We start from the raw sequence: 26,113 nt of genomic DNA on the forward strand, positions 1-26,113 counted from the left end.
TAAAGGTACACTGTCAGAATGACAGTGTACTTTGATGAAATAGTGCTAAAACTAGCAACACAGGTATTGCCATGTTGTTCTTGTTGAAAATTTATGACATTTCACTTCGATTGTGTATTTAATTAAATTTTCGTCTATTTCGTCCATTGTCATCAATAGATACCAGATTTTTGATTGACGGCACTACAGTTTACTACGGCGTTATGGCCGTGATTCTTTGGTAAGATATTCGTGAAAATAAAGCTTAACATCCGGATATGCGCATATTTTTCCGACAATCGTGTTCAAGTAGACATGCTAGATCATAACAAAAAGTAACTGCGGAAAATTGGAATCGCCACGATGGATTCTTTGTCATTCAAAATTTGTCAACGAGCAGAAGCCAAAAGATGGGTTACAGCCCTCATCGGGGCATAATAATACTTCTATGCTGATAGCAGAAATCGATTGTTTCCCGGTAGTATATTGTCAGTGTCGGCCGTTGGAAATTTTGGTAAGAAATCCGGAGTTTTTCAAGTTTTCTCTGCGAACCAATTCAAAAATCGCCTAGAATCATTAAGAAATATTCGTTTAGTTCGATATATTCCCAGAACGGTGGAAAAAAGTTAACGGAGCATTCCGGATGGACCCGCGGGAATTCTTAAGAATGTGCCGATCAACCGGGTATTTTAAACATTTATTCGTTTCAATAAGATAACTTACATTTGAATTCTTTTATATGAACGAAAAATCATTACTACACGTACAATGTAATATGAAAGAGATTTCAGATGACGCCGTTTCTAATGATGAAGGGCTTGGAAACCTCAACGTAGACGCAGAAGGGATTACGACAAATGGCAATTGTTCCGAATCGCGGCTTTTTCGGAAAAAGGGTTAATTTTTTTTTTTTGGAAATGGTTCTAAATGGCCTATTTTACAACAAGCAATAACAAAAATTCGGGGGAAAGCTTTAAAGTAGTTTTTAACTGGAAAGATAAGTTTTTCCCCCTTACCTTTATAACAGTGGCATTGCGCATGACAAAGTGACGCTAAGAGCGAAGGTAGTGTGATGCGGCTTGCCGGCATAATAAAGTCCAAGGATTCGAAGCGGCGCAAAGCCGCTGAGAATCCGTCACTGTATTTAAGGTAAGTGGGAACAACTTATTTTTCCAGTTTAAACTACTTTAAAGCTTTCCCCCCGATTTTTTTCATTGCGTGTTATAAAATAGGCCATTTAGAACCTTTTTTCAAAAGAAATTAACCCTCTTTTCGAAAAAGCCGCGATTCGGAACAATTACCCGACAAATGGAAACAAACAATGCGCAAAAGTCGGTACCTGTTTGTGTCGTCTCTGCCAATTTACCAAATCGAAATCAGCAGCTATCGCCAATATCGACAGAAAAAACTATCTATGAAACCTCCAAGTATGACAGGCGATACCATGACCGTCGTCTCTCGTGCGATCAAAAATGAAGTCCGATGCCATGCTGTTGCAAAGGGAGCGTTCAGGGTACCCTCAAATTGAGGTAAAAAACATTTCATTGACTTGTGCATATCTCGGCTTTTAACGCTGGTGTTTGTATACAAGCATCAAGGCATTGAGAGTAAAGTGATCGCTTACGATTTTCCGGACGGTTTTGAGGCACATAAATTTGTACACTACTGTCCAGAGCAGCACGATATGCTGTGCTATTATAAAAATCTAACGAATAATCAACAAAACAATAAAACAACCCCACTCTTTGAAACACTATTTAATTTTTATCACTTCATCCATATCCACACAGACCTGTACGCATAATTGAAGTTTATGTTGGATTCATCGGCTCAGGCAAGACACAACCAATCTTTTCCGAAATCTTGATGGTGTTCGTTGAAAACCTTCACGTTTCACGTATCTTTTGGTGGGGGTAGTGATATCTGATTTTTGTGAATAATCGATTATCTGTTAATCGAGTAATTTTTCAAGAGCTTGATTAATCAATCAGCGTTGACCATGTATGACCCCAGCATTCTGGTACGGGTTGAAACATTCAAAGAATTGTACCTTGGGTAGCCTGCAGTGGAGAGTAGTTTTCAGCCATGAACTACATGTTCGGTGAGGTGACATCGTGCGTTTAATTGATTGAAATGCTCCAGAATAAACACTGTAAGACTGTACTCCTGATGCCTGTTACAGTAAGATATTTACTGAAAGTTAGTAAAATGGAGTTTTATAATCTGCCCTGGTTTGTGGGATCACGGTGCGAAGAAGCCATCAACGAGTGTCTTTCGAATTCATGCTCATATCTAGGAACGCTGGACTGCGTTTAACTTGTGAATGACTATCACTCCAACTGTAAACCGGATTACATGGGGCGACTTTGTAAGATTAAGGTTGATTTCTGCGCTAACTCACTTTGCCTGAACGGTCTGTGTTCGACTAGACAAATGGGACATGAATGTGTTTGCGTCAATGGATATTATGGTAAAAATTGAGAATTTTCTGGGCACCAGAGTTTGGTTCGGTAACAGATCATTTGTGAATGGATTTACGTACTGAGTCAAACATTTCTCGTTCTCTCCTTGTTCGTTCTTGAGTACGGTACTGGTGTAAAACAGAACGCATGGCACCTTCCAATCCAATGTAAACCAAACCGCTTCCTGCACGGACACCGGGGAAATACTAAAATCATTGAAAATGTACCAGTCTCCTCCACTTCGATCCATTTTGAGATCATGATAGCTCTTTGGTACGTGCACCAAAGCTACCAGATTACGCTGAGTTCTGTCATTGATGTAAACGCCGGCCGCTGACAAGCGATACTTTTTGATTTCCGAAACGGCATATCTGAAATGTAAAAGATTTCAAATTGTTGCTACTACGGAATATGCTCTGACTCAGTTTGCAGCTTTCGTGAGCATCAGAACCTTTAGAACATCTGGAAGCAGTTTTCAACGATCCAATTTTCAAATTCTCCTTCTCATCCAACATCATTCGGAAGCCTAGTGGGAACCATTATTTCTGCTGACCTTGTTTAGACGCATTCGAGTTGAACGACGGTGGGGATTTTCTGTAATAACAGCGTAAAATATTATAGGACCTGCGAGAACAACATTCAGGTTCAAGAAATCTCACCTCGGATGGAAAAAGCGACCATCTACCCGTAACGACACATAATCCCATTACCTACGTTTGCACTATTCCGCGAGTGCCCATCGCTTTGTATTTGTATTTGGTTTAACCGCGTATTTTGTTTTCTCAGTTTTTGAAAATCTCCAAAAAAATTTCACCCTTTTCGAAATATAAATTCAAACTATTCTGGTGCCGCTGTAACTAAATGTGAGTTCCATCATGAAGATTGACATCTAGGTTCGATAGTTGTTTGTTGTTTCTTGTTTACAAACTCTGCTCGTATATTATAGTTTGGTCGCACGTAATTATTATTCTCGTTGATTTCCGTTCTAATCGGTCCCCGGAACGATGGCCAACCGTACGGTGAAAGATGCAAAGAACGTACACGGTACCAACCCGCAGTACTTGATTGAAAAAATTATCCGGTCCCGCATTTACGATTCCAAGTACTGGAAGGAGCAATGTTTCGCCCTGACGGCGGAATTGCTAGTGGACAAGGCGATGGATATTCGTTTTCTTGGCGGAGTATTCGGGGGAAACATCAAACCTACACCGTTTCTGTGTCTAACGCTTAAAATGCTCCAGATCCAGCCAGAGAAGGACATCGTGGTGGAGTTCATCAAGAATGAAGAGTTCAAGTACGTGCGAGCGCTGGGAGCGTTCTATTTGCGGCTGACCGGGTCGTCGTTGGATTGCTACAAGTACTTGGAACCACTGTACAATGACAATCGGAAGCTGAGGCGACAGAATCGAATGGGACACTACGAGCTGATTCATATGGATGAGTTTATCGATGATTTACTGCGGGAAGAGCGCTCGTGCGATATTATTCTACCTCGAATCCAGAAACGACATGTGTTGGAGGAAAATAATGAGTTAGAACCAAAAGTGTCCGCACTAGATGACGATTTGGACGAGGAAATGCCAAGCGATGACGAAAATCTAGAGGAAATAGCGGAAGCCTTGAAAGCTAGGGAGAAGGAGAAAAAGCTGGATACCATCAAGACGAGGGAGAGCAAGAGAGAACGGTCTGTATCGAAGGATCGACAGCTGGAAAAGTCGAAAGACTCGGGTACCCACCGAGATCGTGGGACGGAACGTTATCGCGATTATGAAAGGGGACGGGATAGAGAGCGCGATTACGATAGACGAGAGTAAGTGGTTGGGATAATATCGGGAAAAATTAGATAGAGGATGACGTAATGATTCTTTCAGATCACCATCGGATCAACGTTACAAAGAGCGAGAAGCACGGGAAAAGGATCGAGATCGGCAGCGACGGCACGAACGCGAACGAATCGATGAACGGGATCGAGATAGGCGTCATGGCGATAGAGACCGAGATCGAGACCGTGAGCGCGAAAAGGATCGCAGCCACCGAGAAAAAGACTACGACCGAAATCGGGAACGGGACTACGATCGAGAGCGAGATTACGAACGACGCAGACGTTAGTAGATGCGAAAATAAGTCAAAAATTACAAAATTTAAGCCTTTTAGTTTTATTGTGTAATTGAGAAGACATTTGCGAGTTCCAAATGACTTAATTTTTTTTATTCTAATTTTATAAAAAAAAGTTATGTACTAATTTGTACAAATGTCCTTTTGGCCAGTTCTTTTCTCTTGCGTTTCTGGTCCTTCATTCTTCTACTTTTAGTAGCGTCACGGAACAATTCAACGCCCTGGTTGGCTTCCACTTCCCGCTGTAGCATCTGCATTCCATGATAATTTAATCCAATCATGTCCCTCAACTCAGAGATGGCACCCTGTAACTTCTCGATAATCTGCTGAATCACGGGCAAAAGCATTTGGTTGTTTACGATTGGCTTTTGATGAATTCTGAGCAGAAACAGTACCACCTTACAGATAATTTCCGTTTGATCCTGCCGGGACCGTGTCAGTTTCGGTATCCGCTCCAAAAGTTCACACACACTGGAAAACGGAAGAAGTAGCAATGCTTCTTCCAAATCACTAGCACGGATGCGTGTGAGAACTGCGAGTAAGAAGTCATCCGTGTTGGTGGCTTCGTAGGCAAACATTAGGGGAGGAATAATATTCTGGTTGTCCTCTTGTTCGAATGTTTTACTGACTTCCAAACACTCCAGTATGTTTTCAGCGGCTTTCTCCGAACCGATCGTTTTCTTCGAGGGTAATTTTAAGCCGGGCAGGCCTGGAAGACCGGAGCTATCGCCCGTCGCTAAAGTATTGTTTTCCAACTCCTCACGTTCTTCTTCTTGAACATCTTGTAAAACTAGTGGCTCGTCGGTTCGTTCGAAGAGCCGAAGGGTACGATCTGAACCACAGCTCACTACAAATTTCCCATTAGGACTGACGGCCAATCCGTGAGATTCTCCCACATGACCGGGTAGCGTTACAATCTTCTCGAAGCTATCAGCATCCCACTGTTTCAGTTTGCCATCCTTACCGCATGAAAAAAACAGGTGAGTTTTTGGAACAAACTGCAGCCCCATAATGGAGTTATCATGCGCAATAAGCGACCGGTGGCAGTCACCAAAATCCATTCCCCAGATTTTTATGCTCCTGTCAGCCGAGCCAGTCACAATGATATTAGAGTCGTACGAGATGTCCATGCAGAGAACCGGTAGCTTGTGACCGTACAGGGAAAGATAAAATTTAAGCGTGTCAAGGAAGAAGATTTTTACGGTCGAGTCCAATAAAGCGACGGCGATGTATTTGCTGTTACGGGACAAACGAACACATAAAACCGTTTCTTCTAGTTTCAGCACGTTTTTATGAAGAAGCGAAAGAATCTGGCAAAAAATATTAAATTGTTAGTAAAAATAGCATTTTTTTAAAAAAACAGCGTAATTTTTACCTTCACTTCACTGTTATCCGCCCGATTGGGATCCGCAATTAGTTCAAAACTCCAAAACTTCACCGTAGTATCTCCACCGCCGGAGACGCAACCGCGCATATCCGGCGTCAGCGCAATGCTCCAAAGCTCCTTTTCGTGAGCCTTGACCCGTTCGATGATTTCCCCTATGACGATATCCACAATCAACAGTTCGCCCGTTTTCAGCCCGACCAGCACATGCCGATCGCCAGGAACGAAACAGGTACTGACAACGTATCCAGTTTCGACGGTTCGTAGACAGGATTGCGAGGCACGGTTCCAAAGTTTAAGCGATTCTGCACTGCCCGAAGCGATCGCCAAATTATCCGAGCTGAAGGTGACACTTCGAACTTCCGAGAGATGTCCCTGCTGACGGATGGTATGAAGTGCTATTGGTTCAGCATGTTTTACGGCCACATTCAACGTGTAGACCTGAATCATGTTTTTAGCAAAGATTACGCAAATCCGAAGCTCACTGCCGGTTCCAAGCAGTAAATCAAAGGATTTGATTTTTTCCGGAACCGAAACAGCCGGCAATCGTTTGATTTCATCCGTTAGCGAGAGTTGTCGATCAGACTCGGGTTTGTTTGATTTTGTGTCGAGTTTTTTCAGCCGCTTAGATAAACGAACCAAAGCTTCATCAACGCTGTAAAAATAGAACAATTCAATCTTGCGGTCCGTTCCATGACAACCCAATATCTGGCCATTGCCCTCGGCAATAAGGTTCATCGTTCTGCCATAACCAGTTCGCTGGATAGTTCCAATCGGGGTACACCGAAAGGGACAATTGGCCTCAGATTCCAGCATAAGATCGTCTGGAGTACCAGTAGTCGACTCTTGCGCTGCAATGCTGCTGTTTTCGGCAATCTTATAGACCGAAAGCTGCAAGTCTGCTGATCCAGCAACAAGGAAATCGTCGTTTCTCATCAAAGCAATGCCCCAAACTTCACTCCTATGATCGATAATTGTTTTAAAACAACTTTGTGTTTCGATGTTCCAAAATTTAATCTGAGTATCTTTTGAGCTCGATATTACAACATCATGGTGTTTCTGCATAAAACAAGCATCCGTGATGGGTGCATTGTGGCCTACCAGGCGACATTTTCCGCTTTGCGCTACTACGTCCGATACGACCAATTCGTTATCCAGACCACCCGAAACTAGCTTGAGGCCAATAAGGTCGTAATTCAATGCACTAACAGCGGATCGATGCGCGGGGAAAGTGCAAACTGATTGCTGACTCTCAACATTATACACTTCGATCACACCATCCGTGTAACCGACCGCCAAGTGCTTTTGATCCGGACTCGGTCGAAGATAAGTTACCTCCTGCTTATCCCGTGTTAGCTCATGAATCTTTTCGCCAAGTCTTGAAAAAGCAATTCATCAAACCAGAGGTAAATATGAATGCATACAAAATCAGATACCTTATGTTCCAAATCAGAACGTTTTCGGCTGCAGCAACGGCGACGAACCGGCCATCCACACCGCCAACGGAGACGAACGACACGTTGGCCCGGCCACTTGCAATGATATTGAAATTAGAAACTGCCTTATATGTCAGATACTGCTTCGTCAAACCCATATTGACCGCGCGAGAGTCACTGTTTAATGCTGTATTTGACCACTAAAAATACTAAATATTTTCACAAAACTAAATTTCAGGAACACGCATCGCCGTACGAACAAGCAGAACATGCTGCTTCCAACCTCTCCATAAACACTCGCGAGGAATTTGACAGATTGTTATCATTTTCTCGCACATATACACGCACAACCCAATGAAAACTCTGAAAATTTACAGCGGCACATTACACCCCAGTCAAAAAAGGCGAATGAATATTGCTAGGCGAATTGAACATTAAATGTTTTTGACGTTTGACTCTACTCGCCTCTGCCAATGTACGCTCATTCATAAAAACTCAAATTTGAGTGGTCAGCCACTCAATTTCAAAGTGCACGTAGTCAAAAAATGAGTTTGCTTCCTTTACTCAGTTTTGAGTTTGGGGTGAAAATGTCAAATTTGAGTAGATTTTACTCAAAAAGCAAATGCGAAAAATAATCAATCTGTATTTATGATATAGCAACAAATAACCCAACAAACATTTCGTGGTTTTATAAACGTTTTAACAGTTGCTTTATTCAGCTCTAGCTGAACATTGGAAGTATACGTGTAATCATATATCGTTTATTCCACCCTTAAACATCCGGGATTTGGAGAATTTATTCAGCTTGTCTGATTAAGACATATGAAAGAACAATTCTTCAGCACGTATACAGCCTGAAGAAAACCACAGTTCAGCTTATATCAATAAACCTTTTCGTTACCGCTATTCAGCTGAGAGAATTATCACAGGAAAATTGTTAAAAAACACATTTATTTCAAGTTACACACGCCATCAATCTCTTTGGAAGCCATATTCTTTAATTAGTGTTACGTTACAGTTAGAGAAAAATTGTATTACCTTGTTGGATATCATATCACGTACCTGGATCCGAACCAGCAACCTGTTGAATACTAAGCACTTACCTTACTGTCTGCACCAATCTTGCATACATCGAATGCTTAAGAGTTCACCGATGTAGCGACAAGTCTAGGCTGCTGAATAGAGTCTGTACAAAGGCTACAGTAGCCTTCCATAGATTTGAGTGAATCTAGTTGGCTTGAGTTCGAATCCCAACCTACGATAATTTTTTTATTTCAATTTTTTTTAATTAACAATTTTTAGAACATTCGGGAATTTTAAATTAGATAATTTATTTATTTCAAAAATGTTGACTATAGTCGTTTTTGTTTCCAAGGTGAGGATTTATGGTTGTCACAAAACATTTAGATAAGTAAAAATGGGTGTTATATAAAAGTGGTGGTAACTGAATGATGGATTGAAGTCATTTATAATTCTAAGGTGGCAATCTCAATTACCACTCCCTGCCAAATGATTTTCTTTCCATTGTGATTTTTTTTGGTAAGCGGAAGTCGCTGTTCGAATTCAATAGTTTATTTATTTATATCAACTAAGTTCGCCACCGTGAATAATCATTTCATTGTACCTTTGTTTGCAAGTCGATGGATAGAAAAAAATATATAAAGATATAAAAAAAAACTAAATAAACTTTCTTTATTTCTTTATTTATTTATTGATCTATTGCTCCTTAACTGTAATATATGCAAAACATCTCAATTGGAATATACCGAAATAATAAAAAAAATCCTTCACTTAATAGTAAAAAAAATATTGTGTGTGTATTGGGACTCGAACCCAGGTCGGTTGCCATTCCTCATGATTTGCTAATCGCGCCAATTTTTGTAGTAGTTACAATTACCTTTGTCAAACACATAATTCAGCTAAAAGTCAAAGGTGGTATAACGGCAAATGTAAAGGTAGAAACAACCTTTTGAAGACATATAGTGCAGCTTAATGATTAAAGGTAATACTATTGGTAACAGCATCGTTTATTCAACTCGCAATTCAGTCTAATTAAGATGGTTGAATAAAAGCTTTAATGTTGTCGCTATTACATTTATTAGCAGTATAGTTCAGCCTAGTTGGAACTGGCGAATACTGGATTTTAAATAGGCTGAATAAACTGTTAATGTTTAAATAGTTCAGCGAAAGTTTTATTCAGCTTACATAACCTTTAATCTGCTTTAAATCAACACGTAGTCTTATAGTTCAGCTCCTAATGTTTGTTGGGAATCTCTCCGGCACTTCAAATATAATTTACTGAGCCTCCAGGCGCTAACGATCCCACTAAACACTGGCTGCCAGATGGCTGACTCCCGCCTGCCAGCGGGCGTAAGGCTGCCTCGTAAACACCAGAGAGGCTCTCATTAGCGATATGCCCTTTTCACATGTTTATCTAGAATTGACTAATCCACGTGCAGTTGTGTTCGTGCGAGATTAATTGGGGTGGAATTTTTGCCAAATGAGGTTAAATAAAATGGCGAATTGAAAACGTCGCGTTATATCTATGTTGTTTCAACACATTGCAACTGCGTTGCTGTCCTAGACGGCAAATAAGTTAATAGAGTACTTGACAATCTGTAACTGTATTAGTGTGTTCAACGATAATGTTCTGAATACAATTCGAAAATAGCTTTTCAGTCAGATTATTCGCAAGATGAATCCCGACCAATCGGTTTTATACGTCTCCGGAATAATAATATAATCTCTCTACGGCATGGGGCTCGTAAGCAGAGGAAGAGCTTCCGTCACCCAAACTCTCGCACCTGCATACAACAGGATGATAAGGTTCGCATCCGGAGCATATGTCACGAGCCCAATCCTAGCCATTATGGCTGAAGCAAGTACTCTGCCGTTCGATCTACTCGTTCTCCAAAACATTGCACGATTGGCTATCCGCATGATGGAACAAAGCAAGGATAATGCTGATCTTCCCTTGGTGCATCGACCCTCCAGTTGTTTGACAGCGGTGACCGGAGCGCCTCTTCCAAATATTTGCTTTCGCACGCGGTTAACTACTCGGAAGTAGTACGAAGCCAAACCCCAGATCATGTGGGACGTCAAAAAACGCGTAAAAGCCGTAGACCCTTCGGAAATTGTCCGCCCAATCGTTCAGGAGCTACTGACAGAACGTTTTAGCCGCTCAACATAGATGGCTCGAAAGATGATATCGCTGTCGATGCGGGAGTTTTCGGAGAACACTTTTAACAGTTGCTTGGTTTTTCACAGCAATGCAGCGACTGCCAAGTCGATGCATTTGTAATAAAAACAGCGCTAACAGCATACCACACGTCTAGCGATTTCTGATTATGTCAGATTCGACTAGCTGTTCATCAGCAATCGAAGCAGGCACCTCCCGTGGATCCAGCAGATTGAGAACATGCTTCGGAACCGTCCAATCAATCTTTGCTGGATCCCAGGCCACGCTGGCATCCGCGGTAATGAAGAGGCAGATCGACTCACAAGAGAAGCCAGGGGCATTGCCTGATTGAATATATCCGTTCCGGGAGTAGACACCGTTAGTCAAATCAAAACAGCTATCCGAAATCAATGGTACCAGCGGTGGTCAGCGTCCACTGAGGTGAAACTGCGAGAAGTGGACTGACCGCGAGATTTCGACCGACCAACGAGTGCTAACACGGCTGCGAATAGGGCATACTCGATTGACACACGAATTTCTACTGAAAAAAGCCCCACCAGTTTGCGACTGCTGCGGGGTAACTTTTAACGTCCGTCATGTGATCCTCCACTGTAGGAGGTACGACGAAGCTAGAAAAAAACGGCATAAATCGACGAGTCTACGAGTGGCTTTATACAACGACGGAGAAAACGAAGAGAAGCTGCTGAACTTCCTCAAGGAAGCAAATTTGTATAAACAAATGTGAAAATTGAATTGTGTATTGCTATATTAATGTAAACAAATGCGAAATTTGAAATTAATTTGCTTCCGACACGATGCACCCTTCCGGTGCAAAGTGTGTTTAATAAAGAACAACAGCACGAACAACGGGAATGTTTGGATAACAAGTTAAAATTTGTCCCGCATAATTCACCCCCATCAATCGTCCAATGAATTCACCCCCGGTTGAAAACCACTGAATTAGTCTCTTAATGAACTTATACACTATCAACGCGTCAAATGTTATAGGTGATTAAACGGTATGAATGATGAATGTTTTAATATAGTTGATCGGTATTTTTCTTGGCACTTTGTTTTTTGTTAAAAGTTCTACCAATTTCATTAATGTTATAGATGGTTTTTGTATACAGTAATACTGTAGAAGAAAATTAACTCACTCTAGCATTAAATGCTAACATTTAGAATGAAATCGGTAGAATTATGGAAAAAAATGATTTTACTTTTTTCGTTTTGTTTTATTTTTCCCAAAAGACATACTAAATACAATTAAATAACTCTTTTTTATTTTTAGCAAAAAATAGAAGTAGAGTAAAATAGAAAATTTAATATGCATTCAAAGAATAAGCATACAATAGTATATTTTCAATTTATGGTTGCCAATGGACTTAATGCGGTTTTAGTATGATATTTATTCTATTTAGTATATTTTTAATCTACGTGTCGGCCAGGCGAAAGAAATTACAGGAGAAAAATTGAAGGAAAATGCAAATTGCCATCCCTAGTAAACATCGTATGATTTATGATCCTAACGATCTGTTCAGGGTATCATCCAAACAATATGTGGAATCGTTGCACTATATGAGATAAAGTGGTTGTATACTATTCCCCCGAAAATCATTTCCCAGAAAGCCATTCCCCAGAATTCCCTTCGTTAGAATGTACCATTCCCCAGAAAGACATTTCCCAGAATGTACCAATCCCTTGAAAACCATTATCCAGAATGCCCCATTCCCCAGAAAGTCATTCCCCAGAATGCCCCATTTCCCAGAAAAGTTAATGTTTTTATTTATTATTTGTGGTTAAGCCAAAGGTTTGCGCATACCTTAACTTACTTATGCGGTTTTAAGGTGCTGAGAATGTGCCGTCGAAAGCGGCGGCCTCTCGCAATCAAACCTGTTATCCTCTCGTATAACCGGTTTACTCGAACATAGGACTTGGTTCCTTCTTTCAAACATGAGCAGTTCTTTGAATTTGTACGCCAAGTAACTATTGCACGCAAACTTGTGATCTTTTCGTCTGCCCGGTTTATTCAAACATATATGTTGATTCCTTCTTTGGAGCATTGGTTGAATCCACATTAAAATCGAAATAAATGCATATTTTGACAAATGGTTTAGTGGGTTTTGAGAACATTTATCCTTCTTTTGTATTGGGAATGTTTCGTACGCAAATGTGCGATCCACCCGATTGCTCGGTTTACTCAAACAGGTTGCACTAAATACATTCGAAAGTATTTTTATGCCTTACGCCAAATGGTACTTATACCACAGAGTTACAGACATAAAACTCGACAACAATTATTCGTCAATGCTAGCGGTCATTTTGAATTGAATATATTTTTAGTTGGGACTGTTATCGCATTTGCGATTATGGCGCCACTGACATATGCGCAAGTATACGGGGGATATACTAATTGTTCCTGGGCCTGAGGGTTAACTAATTTGTAAATGAGTGGTTGGAACCGTGTATAAAAGGTGTAGCTAGTGTTTTGGCCGAATTGGTGCAACGATATTTTTGCAAGGAGCCCTACCAGCAATATGATCAACATACTGAAAAAATGTTTTGATTTTCATCAAAAAAATTTCCCACTTCAAAAAAAATGTCTGGGAAATGGTTATAACTGTGGAATAAACTTATGAGCATTGGTTCATTCCGGATATGGTTTTCTGGAGAAAAGTTCTTTCTAGGGTACACTTCGGTATTTTAGTCTCTGTGGAGTGGGTCAGCCATTCTTTATTTTAATTCGGAATAAATAATGTCATCCGGTTTCAACACAATGCAAATCATTTGAAATGTGACCGAATCGAAAAATGTGGTTCGATGAAACTGGGAACGAGTAGTACGTTTGAAAAGATCAAATCAATAAAAAAAAGTTAAACTTTTCTGGGGAATGACTTTCTGGGAGATGGTGCATTCTGGGGTATGGAATTCTGGGGAATGGTACATTCTGGGAAATGACTTTCTGGGGAATAGTATATTCTGGGGGATGATATTCTGGGGAGTGGAATTCTGGGGCATGGCTTTCTTGGGTATGCTTTTCGGGGGAATAGTATACAATCGAGATAAAGTTCGTGTATCATTTTTTTATAAGGGATGTGATATCAGTTCGCTGTAATAATTGTCACGGTTACTACAGTTTTATTGTTTCGCCTCCGTATGTCTATGTGGTAAATTGTCTGTACTCTAAACATGGAATGAGATTTATTTACAGCGGCTTTTTGCTGTGCTTCTTTTGCCTACATGTGGGATTTTAAGTTCTCTGTCAATAGTATAACAACAGGATGAGAATGTAATTACTACAAGCTTGTTCCAAAGGATACTAAAGGGTCGTACTATGAAATACCACATATTCTGAATCTCGATGGAAAAAATCGATCATGAATCGACCAAAGGGCCGTAGTCGCAATGATATCGAATCGAGAAAAATAGCTTTGAAAATTCGGTTCAGAAAATTAAATCGTATTTTAACAGTGTTTGCATACTGCGCCTTCAAATGTATTGAAACACTTTTATCTTAAAATACGTTTATTTAGGCCCAAATGCTGTAGCTTAACGAGGCCGATAATTCATTTTTTTTATATTACATGTCACATGTTAGTGGGGGAAGGGAAAGCCGTATTTAGGGGCGGCTTGCTCCCCTCTTATGTAAGTAAAGGAAAAAGGTAGGAAGTGGGATACATATTGTGTAATTGACAGCGTCGTTTGCTGATTGATCATTGTGGCGGATATGCACACTTTGTTGTAGTGTTGTAGTTTCCAGCCTGTAATCGCAGGGGCGAGGGGAGGGTCGATATTTCGGATAATTATTGGCACTCTATATCATCTGCATGTGCGGTAGGTCATGATGTTCTGGATAGACGGTTATCAAGAAGAGTGTGCACCGAAGACTCGTGAAGCAATGCCATATTGTAGATACAGGGATAGGTTGGTGAGATTCTACTGTGAATGAGAGAGGGTAAAATGTATTAAACTTGGACATCAATGGTTTTCAAAAAGATATAGATAAGAAAAATATAGGGGTGGTCACGGCTTGCCAGGACGTCCCGGACTGGCACATAGGGTGATCTACCTCGGGCCCGAAGGGAATCTATTAGTTGGGACCTGGCAACACAGTACTCTGCGCACAGCCAAACAACATGCTCGATGTCGTGATAGCCGTTCTCACAAACACAATGATTATTTTCAGCAAGCCCTATACGACGGAGATGCGCGTCAAACGAGTAATGGTTGGACATGATCCTTGACATCGTACGAATAAAGTCCCGGTTCACATCCAACCCCTTAAACCAAGCATTCGTTGATACCTTCGGGATAATGGAATGTAGCCACCGTCCCAGATGCCCATTGCTCCATGAGGTTTGCCAGCTATCGAGCGTCCTCTGACGAGAGATACTGAAAAATTCGTTGAAGCAAATTGGTCTTTCGTAAGTGTCGCCTTCTAATGCGCCCACCTTGGCTAAAGAGTCCGCCTTCTCATTGCCCGCAATAGAACAATGTGACGGGACCCAAACCAAGGTAATCTGGTAAGATTTTTCAGATAAAGCACTCAGATATTCCCGTATTTTCCCAGGAAATACGGTGAGTGCTTTCCAGGCTTCGCCGCACGGATGGCCTCAATGGAGCTGAGACTATCCGAAACGATGAAGTAATGGTCTGAGGGCAGGGTGTCAATGATCCCGAGAGTATACTGAATGGCAGCTAATTCTGCGACGTAAATTGAAGCAGGATCATTGAGTTTGAATGAGGCAGCAAGATTTTCGTTGAAGATACCGAAGCCTGTGGACCCGTCGAGAATTGATCCGTCAGTGTAGAACATTTTGGCGCAGTCGACTTGATGGTATTTGTTATAGAAAATATTTGGGACCACTTGTGGGCGAATATGATCCGGAATTCCATAAATCTCTTCCTTCATGGATGTATCGAAAAATACAGTTGGATCAGAAGTATCTAAGAGATGAGCACGGTTGACGTTATATGTAGATGAATTGATGTTCTGTGCCATGTAATCGAAGTACAAGGACATGAATCGGGTCTGAGAATTAAGCTCGACAAGCCTTTCGCAATTTGCAATCACCAATGGGTTCAGAATATCGCATCGAATGAGCAATCGATATGAGAGGTCCCAGAATCGATTTTTCAGCGGAAGAACGCCCGCCAGCACTTCGAGACTCATCGTATGGGTCGAGTGCATGCAACCCAAGGCAATACGCAAGCAACGATACTGGATTCGCTCCAGTTTGATGAAGTGTATGTTCGCAGTGGAGCGAAAGCAGAAACATCCGTACTCCAACACTGATAATATCGTTGTTTGGTACAACCTGATTAGGTCTCCTGGATGGGCACCCCACCATGTTCCAGTTATTGTACGGAAAAAGTTGATCCTTTGTTGGCACTTCTGTTTCAGATACCTAATGTGACATCCCCAGGTACCTTTAGAGTCGAACCATACCCCGAGATATTTGAATGTTGAAGCCTGAGCAATAGTTTGATCCATTAATTGAAGCTGTAGTTGCGCTGGTTCACGCTTTCTAGAAAATACGACTAGCTCAGTTTTCTCCGTGGAGAACTCGATACCCAGTTGGAGAGCCCATGCAGACAAATTGTCCAAGGTATCTTGCAGTGGTCCTTGCAAGTCGACGGCTTTAGGACCTGTAATAGAGACCACACCGTCATCTGCAAGCTGCCTTAGCGTGCAGGAATTGACAAGACATTCGTCAATGTCATTCACGTAAAAATTGTAGAGGAGAGGGCTTAGACATGAGCCCTGGGGAAGGCCCATGTAGCTAAATCGTGATGTCGATAAATCGCCATGCGAGAAATGCATTTGTTTTTCAGACAACAGGTTTAGCAAAAAGTTATTTAAAATTGGCGAAAGACCATGCTGGTGCAACTTCTCATAAAGAATGTTGATCGAAACTGAATCGAAAGCCCCCTTAATATCCAAGAATACTGATGCCATCTGCTCTTTGTTAGCATATGCCATTTGAATTTCTGTTGAGAGCAACGCAAGGCAATCGTTCGTCCCTTTGCCTTTGCGGAAGCCAAATTGTGTATCTGACAGTAAGCCATTTGTTTCGACCCAATTGTCGAGCCGAAACAGGATCATTTTCTCGAACAACTTCCGGATACAGGACAGCATTGCAATCGGACGATACGAATTGTGGTCGGAGGCTGGTTTTCCTGGTTTTTGGATGGCGATGACCCTCACCTGTCTCCTGTCATGTGGGACAATGTTACCCTCAAGAAACCTATTAAATAAATTCAACAAGCGTCTTTTGGCAGAGTCTGGCAGATTCTTCAATAAGTTGAATTTAATTCTATCTGGCCCCGGGGCTTTATTGTTACATGATAAGAGAGCAAGTGAGAACTCCACCATCGTAAACGGTGTTTCGTTCGCGGTATTGTAAGGCGACGCGGCGCGGAAGATTTTCTGTGCCGGGGCGGAATCCGGACAAACCTTCTTGGCGAAATCGAATATCCAACGGTTTGAATATTCCACGCTCTCGTTAGTACTGTTTCGGTTTCGCATACGTCGGGCCGTGCCCCAAAGAGTGCTCATCGATGTTTCTCTTGTTAACCCGTCGACAAACCGGCGCCAGTAACTGCGTTTCTTAGCTTTCATTAAATTTTTCATTCGCTTTTCTAATATCGCGTATACTCGATAACTAGCAACTAAACCGTCGTTCCGGAAGGTTTTATACGCGGCAGCTTTCTCCGCGTACACGTCTGAGCACTCTTTGTCCCACCACGGGTTGGGAGAACGTTTTTGGGTGTTCACGTCGGGTACTCGTTTCGTCTGAGTTTGAATCGCGCTATCGAGAATCGAGTTGGACAAAAACTTATATTCTTCCTCCGGGGGAAGTATCTGTGTTGAATCGATAGTTTTGGATATCTCAGCAGCGTAGCTCTTCCAATCAATGTTTCGTGTGAGGTCATAGGGAACATTGATTGGTGTCGATGGTCTTGAACCAGTGGTGATTGCAATTACAATTGGTAAGTGGTCACTACCGTGGGGATCAGATATTACCTTCCACTTGCAATCTAACCGTAGTGATGTCGAGCATAAAGATATGTCCAGTGCACTTGCTTGCGTAGGTGGTCTAGGAATTCGTGTCATTTCCCCTGTGTTCAGAATTGTCATATTGAAGTTGTCACAAAGGTCTTGAATTGTCGAAGATCGATTATCGTCGTATAGACAGCCCCACCCCGTACCGTGAGAGTTAAAGTCTCCAAGAAGCAGGCGGGGCGAGGGAAGGTGTTCAATCACGTTGGAGAATCTTCGATATCCCATCATGGCCCTAGGAGGAATGTAAATAGAAGCAATGCAAAGATCTTTGCCTTTGATTGTTGTTTGACAAGCGACAACTTCAATGCCTGGCGTCGAAGGGAGGTTGATTCGATTGAAGGAGTAGCACTTTTTGATCCCTAAAAGTACCCCCCCATATGAGTCTTCTCGATCCAAGCGGATAATATTAAAATCGTGGAAGTTGAGGTTTATATTAGAAGTTAGCCATGTTTCACATAGGGAAAATGCATCACAATGATTGTAATTTAGCAAGTGTTTTAATGAATCAATTTTGGGGATAATACTTCTGCAGTTCCACTGTAAAACAGTGATCAGATCCCTGATTCCGTCTAATAAGTTAGCCATCGAAGGATACGATCGCTGTAAGGAGGGGCCATTGTTCAGTCAACTGTTTTAAAAATGTTCTTACTGTTGGTAGAATAGCAACCAGAAAGCTTTTCATAGGATCGGTAATGTTGAAAGCTGTGAATATCCAGTCCACAATGTCAGAAAATTTAAGGAATCCCGTTTTAGGTTGAGTTTCTGACTGTAAAATTGGAGCACTTGGGATTTTTGGTGCCCCGGGGAGTGCTGGGAACTCCTGGTTGTATCTCAATTTCCCAAAACCAGGAGGTATTATCTTCGGATTTGTACCAGCACTTCCAGTTGATGAATTATTTTTATTTTGTACCCTTGTTTGGGACAACCTAGGACCCTTACGAGGAAGTTCAGGTGAGTTTTGATTAGGTCTTTTCCTAGAGTTTCCAAGCGGAGCCAAAGAATGCCCCTCGCAAGGGTCGTTAGAGGCGTTATCGTCAGTTGGCAAGAGAGCGAATGGGTTTTCGGAGATAAGTGGAACAGCTCTTTTAAGCATTTCTGCGTAAGAGCGTCTGGAGCGATCTTTGGCGGATCGCTTCAGTTTATCCGCGCGAAGTTTGTACGTTGGGCATGTCAAAAGTGCATGCGGATTCTCCCCACAGTAAACACACTTCTCAGCGGGGCTACTGCAAGTATCATCCGCATGGCGTTCCCCACATTTACCGCACCGTTGCTTGTTGCTACAGTAGGTGGCCGTGTGACCTAGCTGCTTGCAATTGGAACAATTCATGACCCGCGGTACAAACAGGCGTACAGGTAGACGAGCTCCTCCCACTTCAACGTAGCTCGGAAGTGCAGATCCGGCGAAGGTTACGCGAAACGAGTCTGATGGATAGTAATTACCATCTTCGATGGACTTTGAGTGCAATTGCTTGCACTCCAAAATCTTAACTGATTGAAGGTTAGGGTCCTTAAAGCGGCCAGCCCCACCATTCATCAGATCATCGACAGTTAGACCCGCATCACTTACCACACCGTCGATCTCCACATCACGAGAAGGGATGTAGACGCGATACTCCAGCGTAAAGAGGCTATTGCTAACGATATCATTGGCTTGTTTCAAGTCAGTAACGACTACGCGCAGTTTATCTGACTGAACCTTTTTAATCTCGGTTACGGCCGAGTAACGTTTTGTCAGCTCCCGTGCAACAGTTATGCTGTTTAACGGTTTATTTTTGGGCCGAAAGTATACCACCCAAGGACCAGCGGATCCATCCTGGTAAACCTTGACTCGGGGGGGCTGTGAGACATTGGGGGAAAGTGGGGGAAGTGGATCGACCATAACATTATCTGTCTCAGTATCAGATATACGTTCTTCTTCTTCATAATATTCCTCTTCGGAGGGTGATCCTTCTGTTTGTTCCATTTTGTTGCGGGAGCAACACGCTCTACCGCACTGTTTAACTTAAATCAAAATAAAAAATCAAAAGCAATAAAAAGAAAAAAAATCGATAAGAAAAGTAAAAAACGAAACACTTCACCAGTTGGTTCCTGACGAGCTGGTAGGTGAATTGATCCTTCGTTTGTTTTATCCGTCACCCGCGTGACCTTCACACAGTAGAGCTGATATAGCTCGTCTAAACAAAGCCGTCTTTCAGGCAAGAAAAATGTTTAGTAACGCACTTCACTGCACTACTTTAACTGATATCGCAGGTAACAATTATCACTCGCGGGACTGTTTATTAGTAATGCTTTACTGCAGCCTCTGCCACAGCAAGCACCTTCGTACCACCGAAAAAACTAAACCACACCGGAGAGAACAAAAAGCACTTGTTTCCCGGTACAAAGTTGGGTTACGAATGTATTGAAACACTTTGAAACAATACTAGTTTTCGGAAGCATAACTAAAATGTTTTATATAATAACGTTTTCGTTGATAAAATTGAAAACAGATTTTTTCGCCGAGTGTTGTTATGAAATGTTGATTAGGCCTTTTTTGAGTCGCCCTCTTGTTTTGACGACTGTCAATTTCGCCGTGCAGTGTCGCCAAAAAACAAAAATCAAATGTGGCTTTCGCCGTGCTCGCTGGAGGGGAAAATTTGTTATTCCCCCTGGGCGTAACAAGCACTTGGTTTTTGTTTAGGGCGATTCTGTTTACGGACCTTGTAAACAATGATGCTGTCAATTTCGCCTGTATACACTACCTTAGAAATGCAGAGGCGTAACCCGCCTGGCTTTTTGTTTACAGTCGAAAGTCGGATTCGCCGTTTCGTTTTTTATTGATTTTAATGAAGTGTGAAATATTTATTAATGAGTTTTTATATTTTTTATAAAGTATTTTTAATCCTCTTTCAGATATTAATCAAATCTCTGTTTGTGTACATTTGTTAGTTTCGCCCATTTGTCGGTTCACGATCGAAATGCAACTCACTTCCGTATATGTATTTGGCACAAAACATTTTCATGCGAGCGCCACCAGCTTACAGCTCCGTGTGCTGAGATGGGAACTTTTTGAGTACGGCATGGTACAAATTGTAGAATGCGTACACCGATACCGATAGGATCACAATCAGGGCCCCACCGAAAGCCATCGACAGAAAATTACCATCGATTATGCCACTACAGGTGGATCTGGTCTGAGGGGACCAGAGGTCAGAGGCACTGCCGCTGCTGTTCTGGGATTGTCGTTCAGCAATCAGACGCTTCATTTGGTTCAAACGCTCGCGAAGGACTTCTACTGATTCCGAAGACAGATCATCTGTGGTGTGAAGTGATTATTAAAAAAATCAAAAAATAAAAAATCGTTCTAGTAGCTTACCATCCCTAGCACCTGCACTTGATTTTTGCTTTGCGGACATCTTTCTTGTTAATACAATAATCGAAAAACTTTAGGCTTTATCTTATTCTTGGTATAAAAGTAATGTTTCGCACAGTATCACTTAAAATATCAACAATAATATTAGAATTCACATGCAATCAGACTAAATGTTGCGGATGCTGCGAAACTGAGAAAATATCGATTTTATCCTGTCAACTAAACTGATGCTCCATATTATTACCGCGCCGTCGCATTCGAGCAAATTTCTAGTAGGATATCTACACATCAGTTACATGAGGAACTGTGTTTTATGCATTGCAGAAAACTTTTTATAAGTGATCGGCAAACGTCGGTCCGCACTATTTAAAAAATGCGAGAGCATGGATAAATGCCGTTTCTCAAGTACAACAATAATCGTACATGATAGACATAGTTTATTTTTTCAAGAACTCGACAAAAATGTTATTTCTTATTTCTATATGCTATGAAAAAGATGTCATCATGAGTCATGAGTCAGCTTATGTGTAGGTGTTGGCCAATCGACGCATTCGCCGTGTATTACGATCCTGGTCGCGAATCTTCTTCTCCATCTCCGCATCGGTCAGTGTCTCCAGAAAAGGTGCCCACTGGTCTGCGTCACTAGGTGCTCTGAAGGGAACTTCGACCGTAGCCAGAGGGGCCTCGCTGTACGCGTAAGTGCGCTGATGCCACGACAACTGACCTCGAATGGAGTAGGAAATTGCCGTCACAAATTCTCCACCCAGACCCAGCTCTGCACACAGCTTAACTGCAAAGTCTTCCGGATTGTTTTCCTTCTCTGCCATGTCCCACTCGACCTGATCGACCAGCGACGTATTTCCGACGTGAATGTTTAGCTTCACTAGCACACGTTGGTCGGAACCCTCCTCCAGCACTACCGGTTCGCTCGGGTATGCTTCGATTTGCTGTCTTATGGCAGCGGCAATTGCCGGGACGAAGGGTGTCGTGTTTAAGTCCAAGTCATCACACAAAACCTCTGCAAATTGTTCTGGAGTGATCATCGATTCGTTCCGGTTCCAGGTGAACGTATCACGTAGTTTTTGACCTTCAATCTCCATGTCCAATCGGACCGGGACCAGCATTTCCGTTTGAGCAGCATTCTCGATGTTCATCGTTGGATCCGTATCGTCAAAACACATGGGAAAAGTGCGAATTTTTTTGTTATGAACTCTGTTCCGGTTGATCGGAGTCGCCTGCGGAACCGCATCCAAATGGCTGGAATTGGGCATGGTCGGGACCCATGGCGGTTGCTTCTTGCTTGATTTGCTTTCTCTAGGTGCTGGTAACTCAGTAGTGGTAATCGATACAGCCTTATACTTTTCATCATTTCCATCGAGAATTTCTTGCACTTCGTTTGCTCTCAACAGTGAAACTGAACTGGCAAGGAACTGGTTGCTAATTCCGGAATCGAGTAGCTTCTTTCGTTCCTCGGGGCTTAACGTGCGCCGGAGCATCCCCGGATACTTCTTGTATAGCAACCCACGGAAAAGTCGGAGATAGTTTCCCACCTACAAAAATAAGCTTGTTTTATTTTCCTCCCGAAAGCCGTAGCCATTGCGTACAGCGGCCATAACAAAAGCCAAAACTTACCTCCGAGCCGATGCAAAAATATTCACCATTTTCTTCGATTTGGAAGCTTACCGGCTTGTCGCCGTAAGTTTTCAGGGACATGTTGAATGTAAAATGCTGTAAAATTCTTATTCTACCAGGATAAAACCGATTTTTATTCAATTGTACTGAATATAAGAAAAGCGTCACTAACGCAAGTACAATCCGAACGTAGAAGCTGTCAAAAGTCTATAAACATCACAAGACGTCACATCTCTCTCTTTTCCATGATGTGTCATTTAAGTGGTATAAGCTATCAATGTCGAAAACGGCAACTGATAAAAATGGAGTAGACTTCTTAAATCGATATGCAAGGTTGTAGAATATAATGTTTAAAACATCGTGGCTGATTTAGTCATGGAGCGTGAAATTTGATTTTTTCTTGTGAAATAGACAATTGAGTAAAAATAAAATTCTGCTCTTATTACATGCATTTATAGAGCTCAAATTCCCAAATCGAACAATATAGCGGAACTTGGGGAGACTTGACCAAGCGCGAGATTCAACAATTATCAATAAGGGGTTCTATTTGGCTCCCAATTTTTTTTTTATATATTTTCACACTTTTTTCGAGAAAGCGTTTTATGCGAAGCTGGAAGAGGTGTACGACGGCTGTAGATTACGAGACCGAGTAGAATTTCGATTAATATTGGATTAATACCATGTTCACACTACAGAGTTAAAACATGTTATAATAATTAGCAACAAGAAAAATGTCATCAAGATAGCGTTAAAACACGTTTTAACTCGTAGTGTAAACGTAGTATAAAAGCATTTTTGGAAAAACCATATGAAGATGTTTATAAAAACGAGCAATGCTGTGAATAGCTTATCTTCAGACATCCACTGTTATTCAAACAGCCAGATGCATCCAAAAGGTTTCTGTTTGTACACAAGAACGACCAATTCAATGTCTGTCGAACCCAAAATAAAAAAATTGGGTTGTAAATTTTATTACCGACGGCCTAAATAAACAACTCACGTTTCTTGCGATCATGCGTGAGGAAACAGGCATTCAAACAGCATATTGGAACTCCCGCCAAGTTTACCAAATGTGAGTTCTTTCGTTCTGCTTTAATTAAACTGCAAGTGTAAGGCATTGGACACTTATTCTTTTTCATTCTCGCTATCCCGCTCCCACAACACCCGTGTATGTAATATGTAATAAATATTGAATATGTATATGTATAACCTAACCTTAGAAATAAGAAAAATGTACTTCTAACCAAAAAATTTTGTAAATAAAAGTTTAGTTGAACGAAGGACACGGGGGAGTCATCTTCAAAAAAAGAAACATCCTAAAATTTTTAACGGCTGCTCGCAACGGGACGTGAAAATCGTCGTCGGTGATATGAACGCTCAGGTAGGACGGAAGGTAATGTTTAGGCCGGTAATCGGGCCAAACAGCTTGCACACCGTATCGAATGACAGAGGCCAACAATGCGTGAGCTTCGCAGCCTTCCGTGGCATGGTACCCCGAAGTACTCTCTTCCCCGCACAAATATCCACAAAGCCACCTGGAGATCATCTGACCAACGCACCGAAAACCAAATCGATCACGTTCTAATCGACGGGCGATTCTTCTCTTATATCACCAACGTTTGTAACCGCAGTGCGAATATAGATTCGGACCTAGTTGTAGTATGCATGCGCTCAAAACACTCCACGATGTACAACACACGTCGTAGTAGGACGCCAAGGCTCAACATCGCGCAACTTCGGGACGCCGGGGTTGCTCAAGACTACGCACAGCGGCTGAAAGCAACACTACCCATGTAAGAACAGCTGGGCGCAGCTACTCTTGAAGTTGGCTGGAGGGAGATCCGTTACGCCATAGGAAGTACTGCTACAGCGGCACTAGGTACAGCGATTCCGAATCGAGAAAACGACTGGTTCGATGACGAATGTAAGCAGTTAATAGAGGAGAAGAATGCAGTACTGGCGAGGATGCTGCAGCACGGAACGAGACAATGTGGAGCGATACAAACAAGCACGGAACAGGCAAACCTCGGTCCTCCGGAGAAAGAAGCGCCAACAGGAGGAACGAGATCGTGAAGCGATGGAACAACTGTACCGCATAAACGACACACGGAAATTCTACGAGAAGCTGAATAGTTCGCACAAAGGCTACGTTCCGCAAGCCGATATGTGCAGGGACTTAGACGGCGACCTTCTTACGAACGAGTGTGAGGTGGATGAGAGGTGGATGCAGTACTATGACGAGCAGCTCAACGGTGAAGCAACAGAGGACGAAGGCGGTATGGCAACGGATCTTGGAGCACTCGCAGAAGACTATAGGCTGCCGGCCCTTGATCTCCAAGAAGTCAAGGAGTAGATCGGTCGGCTGAAAAACAACAAAGCTGCCGGTGTAGATCAACTACCCAGCGAGTTATTAAAATAGGGTGGTGAAACACTGGGTAGAGCACTGTACTGGGTAATCGACAAAATTTGGGAGGAGGAGATTCTTCCGGAGGAGTGGATAGATGGTGTCATTTGCCCAATCTACAAAAAGGGTGACATGTTCGATTGCTGCAACTACCACACGTTCACAATACTTAGCGCCGCCTACAAGGTCCTCTCCCAAGTTCTTTGCCGCCGATTGTCACCATTTGCAAAGGAGTTCGTGGGGCACTACCAAGCGGGATTCATGGGTTCCCGCGCCACCAGGGACCAAATATTCGCGATTCCGCAGGTTCTGCAGAAGTGCCGCGAATACAACGTGCCATTTGTTTATCTATTTCAAAAACGGCATATGACACAATCGATCGAGATCAGTTATGGCAGATAATGCACGAGTACGGTTTTGCGGATAAGCTAACATGATTGGTCAAGGCGACAATGGATCGGTTGATGTGCGTGGTTCGAACATCAGGGACACTCTCGAGTCCCTTTGAATCTCGAAGAAGGTTACGGCAAGGTGATGGGCTATCGTGTCTGCTGTTCAAAGCTGCGTTAGAGGCTGTAATAAGGAGAGCGGGGATAGACACGAGTGGCACGATCTTCAGGAAGTCCGTCCAGCTTCTTGGCTTCGCCGACGACATTGACATAATGGCACGGAGCTTTGAAGCGATATCGGAAACGTACATCAGACTGAAAGCTGAAGCCAGCAAGATTGGACTTCCCATCAACGTTTCGAAGACAAAATACATAAGAGGAAGAGGTTTTAGAGACGACGATGTGAACCTCCCATCCCGTGTTCGAATTGACGGTGACGAAATCGAGATGGTCGACGAATTCGTGTATATGGGCTCTCTGGTAACCGCCGACAATGATACCAGAAGAGAACTTCAGAGACGGATCTTGGTGCGAAATCGTGTCTACTTTGGACTCCGAAGGACGCTCCGGTCGAACAAAATTAAGCGCCGCTTGATGTTGATTCTCTATAAGACGCTGATTAGACCGGTTGTTCTCTACGGCCATGAGACCTGGACTATGCTCGTGAAGGAACAACACGCCCTTGGAGTTTTCGAACGAAAGGTGTTGCGTACCAT

At 42.4% G+C, this 26,113-nt stretch overlaps 4 protein-coding genes and 2 long non-coding RNA genes across 7 annotated transcripts; 2 read left to right on the forward strand and 4 right to left on the reverse strand.

Annotated features, from left to right (window-relative positions):
* The first annotated feature begins 71 nt into the window (after positions 1-71).
* On the forward strand, positions 72-1,809 carry LOC131684890 (uncharacterized). Of its 2 annotated transcripts, XR_009304696.1 has the most exons (4): positions 79-220; positions 293-493; positions 575-663; positions 762-1,809. It is a non-coding gene; the product is annotated as an uncharacterized LOC131684890 (long non-coding RNA). The 2 variants fall into 2 exon arrangements; XR_009304695.1 differs by having other exon boundaries at positions 72-493; positions 762-1,781.
* A 412-nt stretch (positions 1,810-2,221) lies between these two features.
* Positions 2,222-3,200, reverse strand: LOC131684891 (uncharacterized). Its single transcript, XR_009304697.1, has 3 exons — positions 3,101-3,200; positions 2,893-3,035; positions 2,222-2,812 (listed from the first exon to the last, which is right to left on the reverse strand). It is a non-coding gene; the product is annotated as an uncharacterized LOC131684891 (long non-coding RNA).
* A 142-nt stretch (positions 3,201-3,342) lies between these two features.
* LOC131684885 (pre-mRNA-splicing factor 38) lies at positions 3,343-4,586 on the forward strand. Its single transcript, XM_058968128.1, has 2 exons — positions 3,343-4,251; positions 4,313-4,586. Exons 1-2 carry the CDS (start codon positions 3,446-3,448, stop codon positions 4,548-4,550), a joined length of 1,044 nt encoding a protein of 347 aa, XP_058824111.1. The 5' UTR covers positions 3,343-3,445; the 3' UTR covers positions 4,551-4,586.
* A 41-nt stretch (positions 4,587-4,627) lies between these two features.
* On the reverse strand, positions 4,628-7,668 carry LOC131684878 (WD repeat-containing protein 3). Its single transcript, XM_058968119.1, has 3 exons — positions 7,377-7,668; positions 5,932-7,318; positions 4,628-5,866 (listed from the first exon to the last, which is right to left on the reverse strand). Exons 1-3 carry the CDS (start codon positions 7,532-7,534, stop codon positions 4,673-4,675), a joined length of 2,739 nt encoding a protein of 912 aa, XP_058824102.1. The 5' UTR covers positions 7,535-7,668; the 3' UTR covers positions 4,628-4,672.
* A 12,813-nt stretch (positions 7,669-20,481) lies between these two features.
* Positions 20,482-21,204, reverse strand: LOC131684889 (uncharacterized). The gene is made up of 2 exons (XM_058968132.1): positions 20,976-21,204; positions 20,482-20,915 (listed from the first exon to the last, which is right to left on the reverse strand). The coding sequence occupies exons 1-2, from the start codon at positions 21,013-21,015 to the stop codon at positions 20,638-20,640; spliced, it is 318 nt and encodes a 105-aa protein (XP_058824115.1). The 5' UTR covers positions 21,016-21,204; the 3' UTR covers positions 20,482-20,637.
* A 192-nt stretch (positions 21,205-21,396) lies between these two features.
* LOC131684883 (SWI/SNF-related matrix-associated actin-dependent regulator of chromatin subfamily B member 1) lies at positions 21,397-22,798 on the reverse strand. Its single transcript, XM_058968126.1, has 2 exons — positions 22,605-22,798; positions 21,397-22,522 (listed from the first exon to the last, which is right to left on the reverse strand). Exons 1-2 carry the CDS (start codon positions 22,683-22,685, stop codon positions 21,494-21,496), a joined length of 1,110 nt encoding a protein of 369 aa, XP_058824109.1. The 5' UTR covers positions 22,686-22,798; the 3' UTR covers positions 21,397-21,493.
* Positions 22,799-26,113: the final 3,315 nt, after the last annotated feature.

The sequence above is a fragment of the Topomyia yanbarensis genome, chromosome 2, assembly GCF_030247195.1.
Source record: "Topomyia yanbarensis strain Yona2022 chromosome 2, ASM3024719v1, whole genome shotgun sequence".
Classification (NCBI taxonomy): Eukaryota; Metazoa; Arthropoda; class Insecta; order Diptera; family Culicidae; genus Topomyia; species Topomyia yanbarensis.

What these genes read in the sequence shown, in the direction of transcription:
- LOC131684878 (XM_058968119.1), bottom strand. Translation starts at nt 7,534, where the DNA reads ATGGGTTTGACGAAGCAGTATCTGACATATAAGGCAGTTTCTAATTTC. An exon ending in GTTCTGATTTGGAACATAAG is followed by an intron (nt 7,319 to 7,376) that starts GTATCTGATTTT and finishes TGCTTTTTCAAG; the next exon opens with ACTTGGCGAAAAGATTCATG. An exon ending in CGGATAACAGTGAAGTGAAG is followed by an intron (nt 5,867 to 5,931) that starts GTAAAAATTACG and finishes ATTTTTTGCCAG; the next exon opens with ATTCTTTCGCTTCTTCATAA.
- LOC131684889 (XM_058968132.1), bottom strand. Translation starts at nt 21,015, where the DNA reads ATGTCCGCAAAGCAAAAATCAAGTGCAGGTGCTAGGGATG. An exon ending in AAGTGCAGGTGCTAGGGATG is followed by an intron (nt 20,916 to 20,975) that starts GTAAGCTACTAG and finishes TTCACACCACAG; the next exon opens with ATGATCTGTCTTCGGAATCA.
- LOC131684885 (XM_058968128.1), top strand. Translation starts at nt 3,446, where the DNA reads ATGGCCAACCGTACGGTGAAAGATGCAAAGAACGTACACGGTACCAAC. An exon ending in CGCGATTACGATAGACGAGA is followed by an intron (nt 4,252 to 4,312) that starts GTAAGTGGTTGG and finishes TGATTCTTTCAG; the next exon opens with ATCACCATCGGATCAACGTT.
- LOC131684883 (XM_058968126.1), bottom strand. Translation starts at nt 22,685, where the DNA reads ATGTCCCTGAAAACTTACGGCGACAAGCCGGTAAGCTTCCAAATCGAA. An exon ending in ATTTTTGCATCGGCTCGGAG is followed by an intron (nt 22,523 to 22,604) that starts GTAAGTTTTGGC and finishes TTATTTTTGTAG; the next exon opens with GTGGGAAACTATCTCCGACT.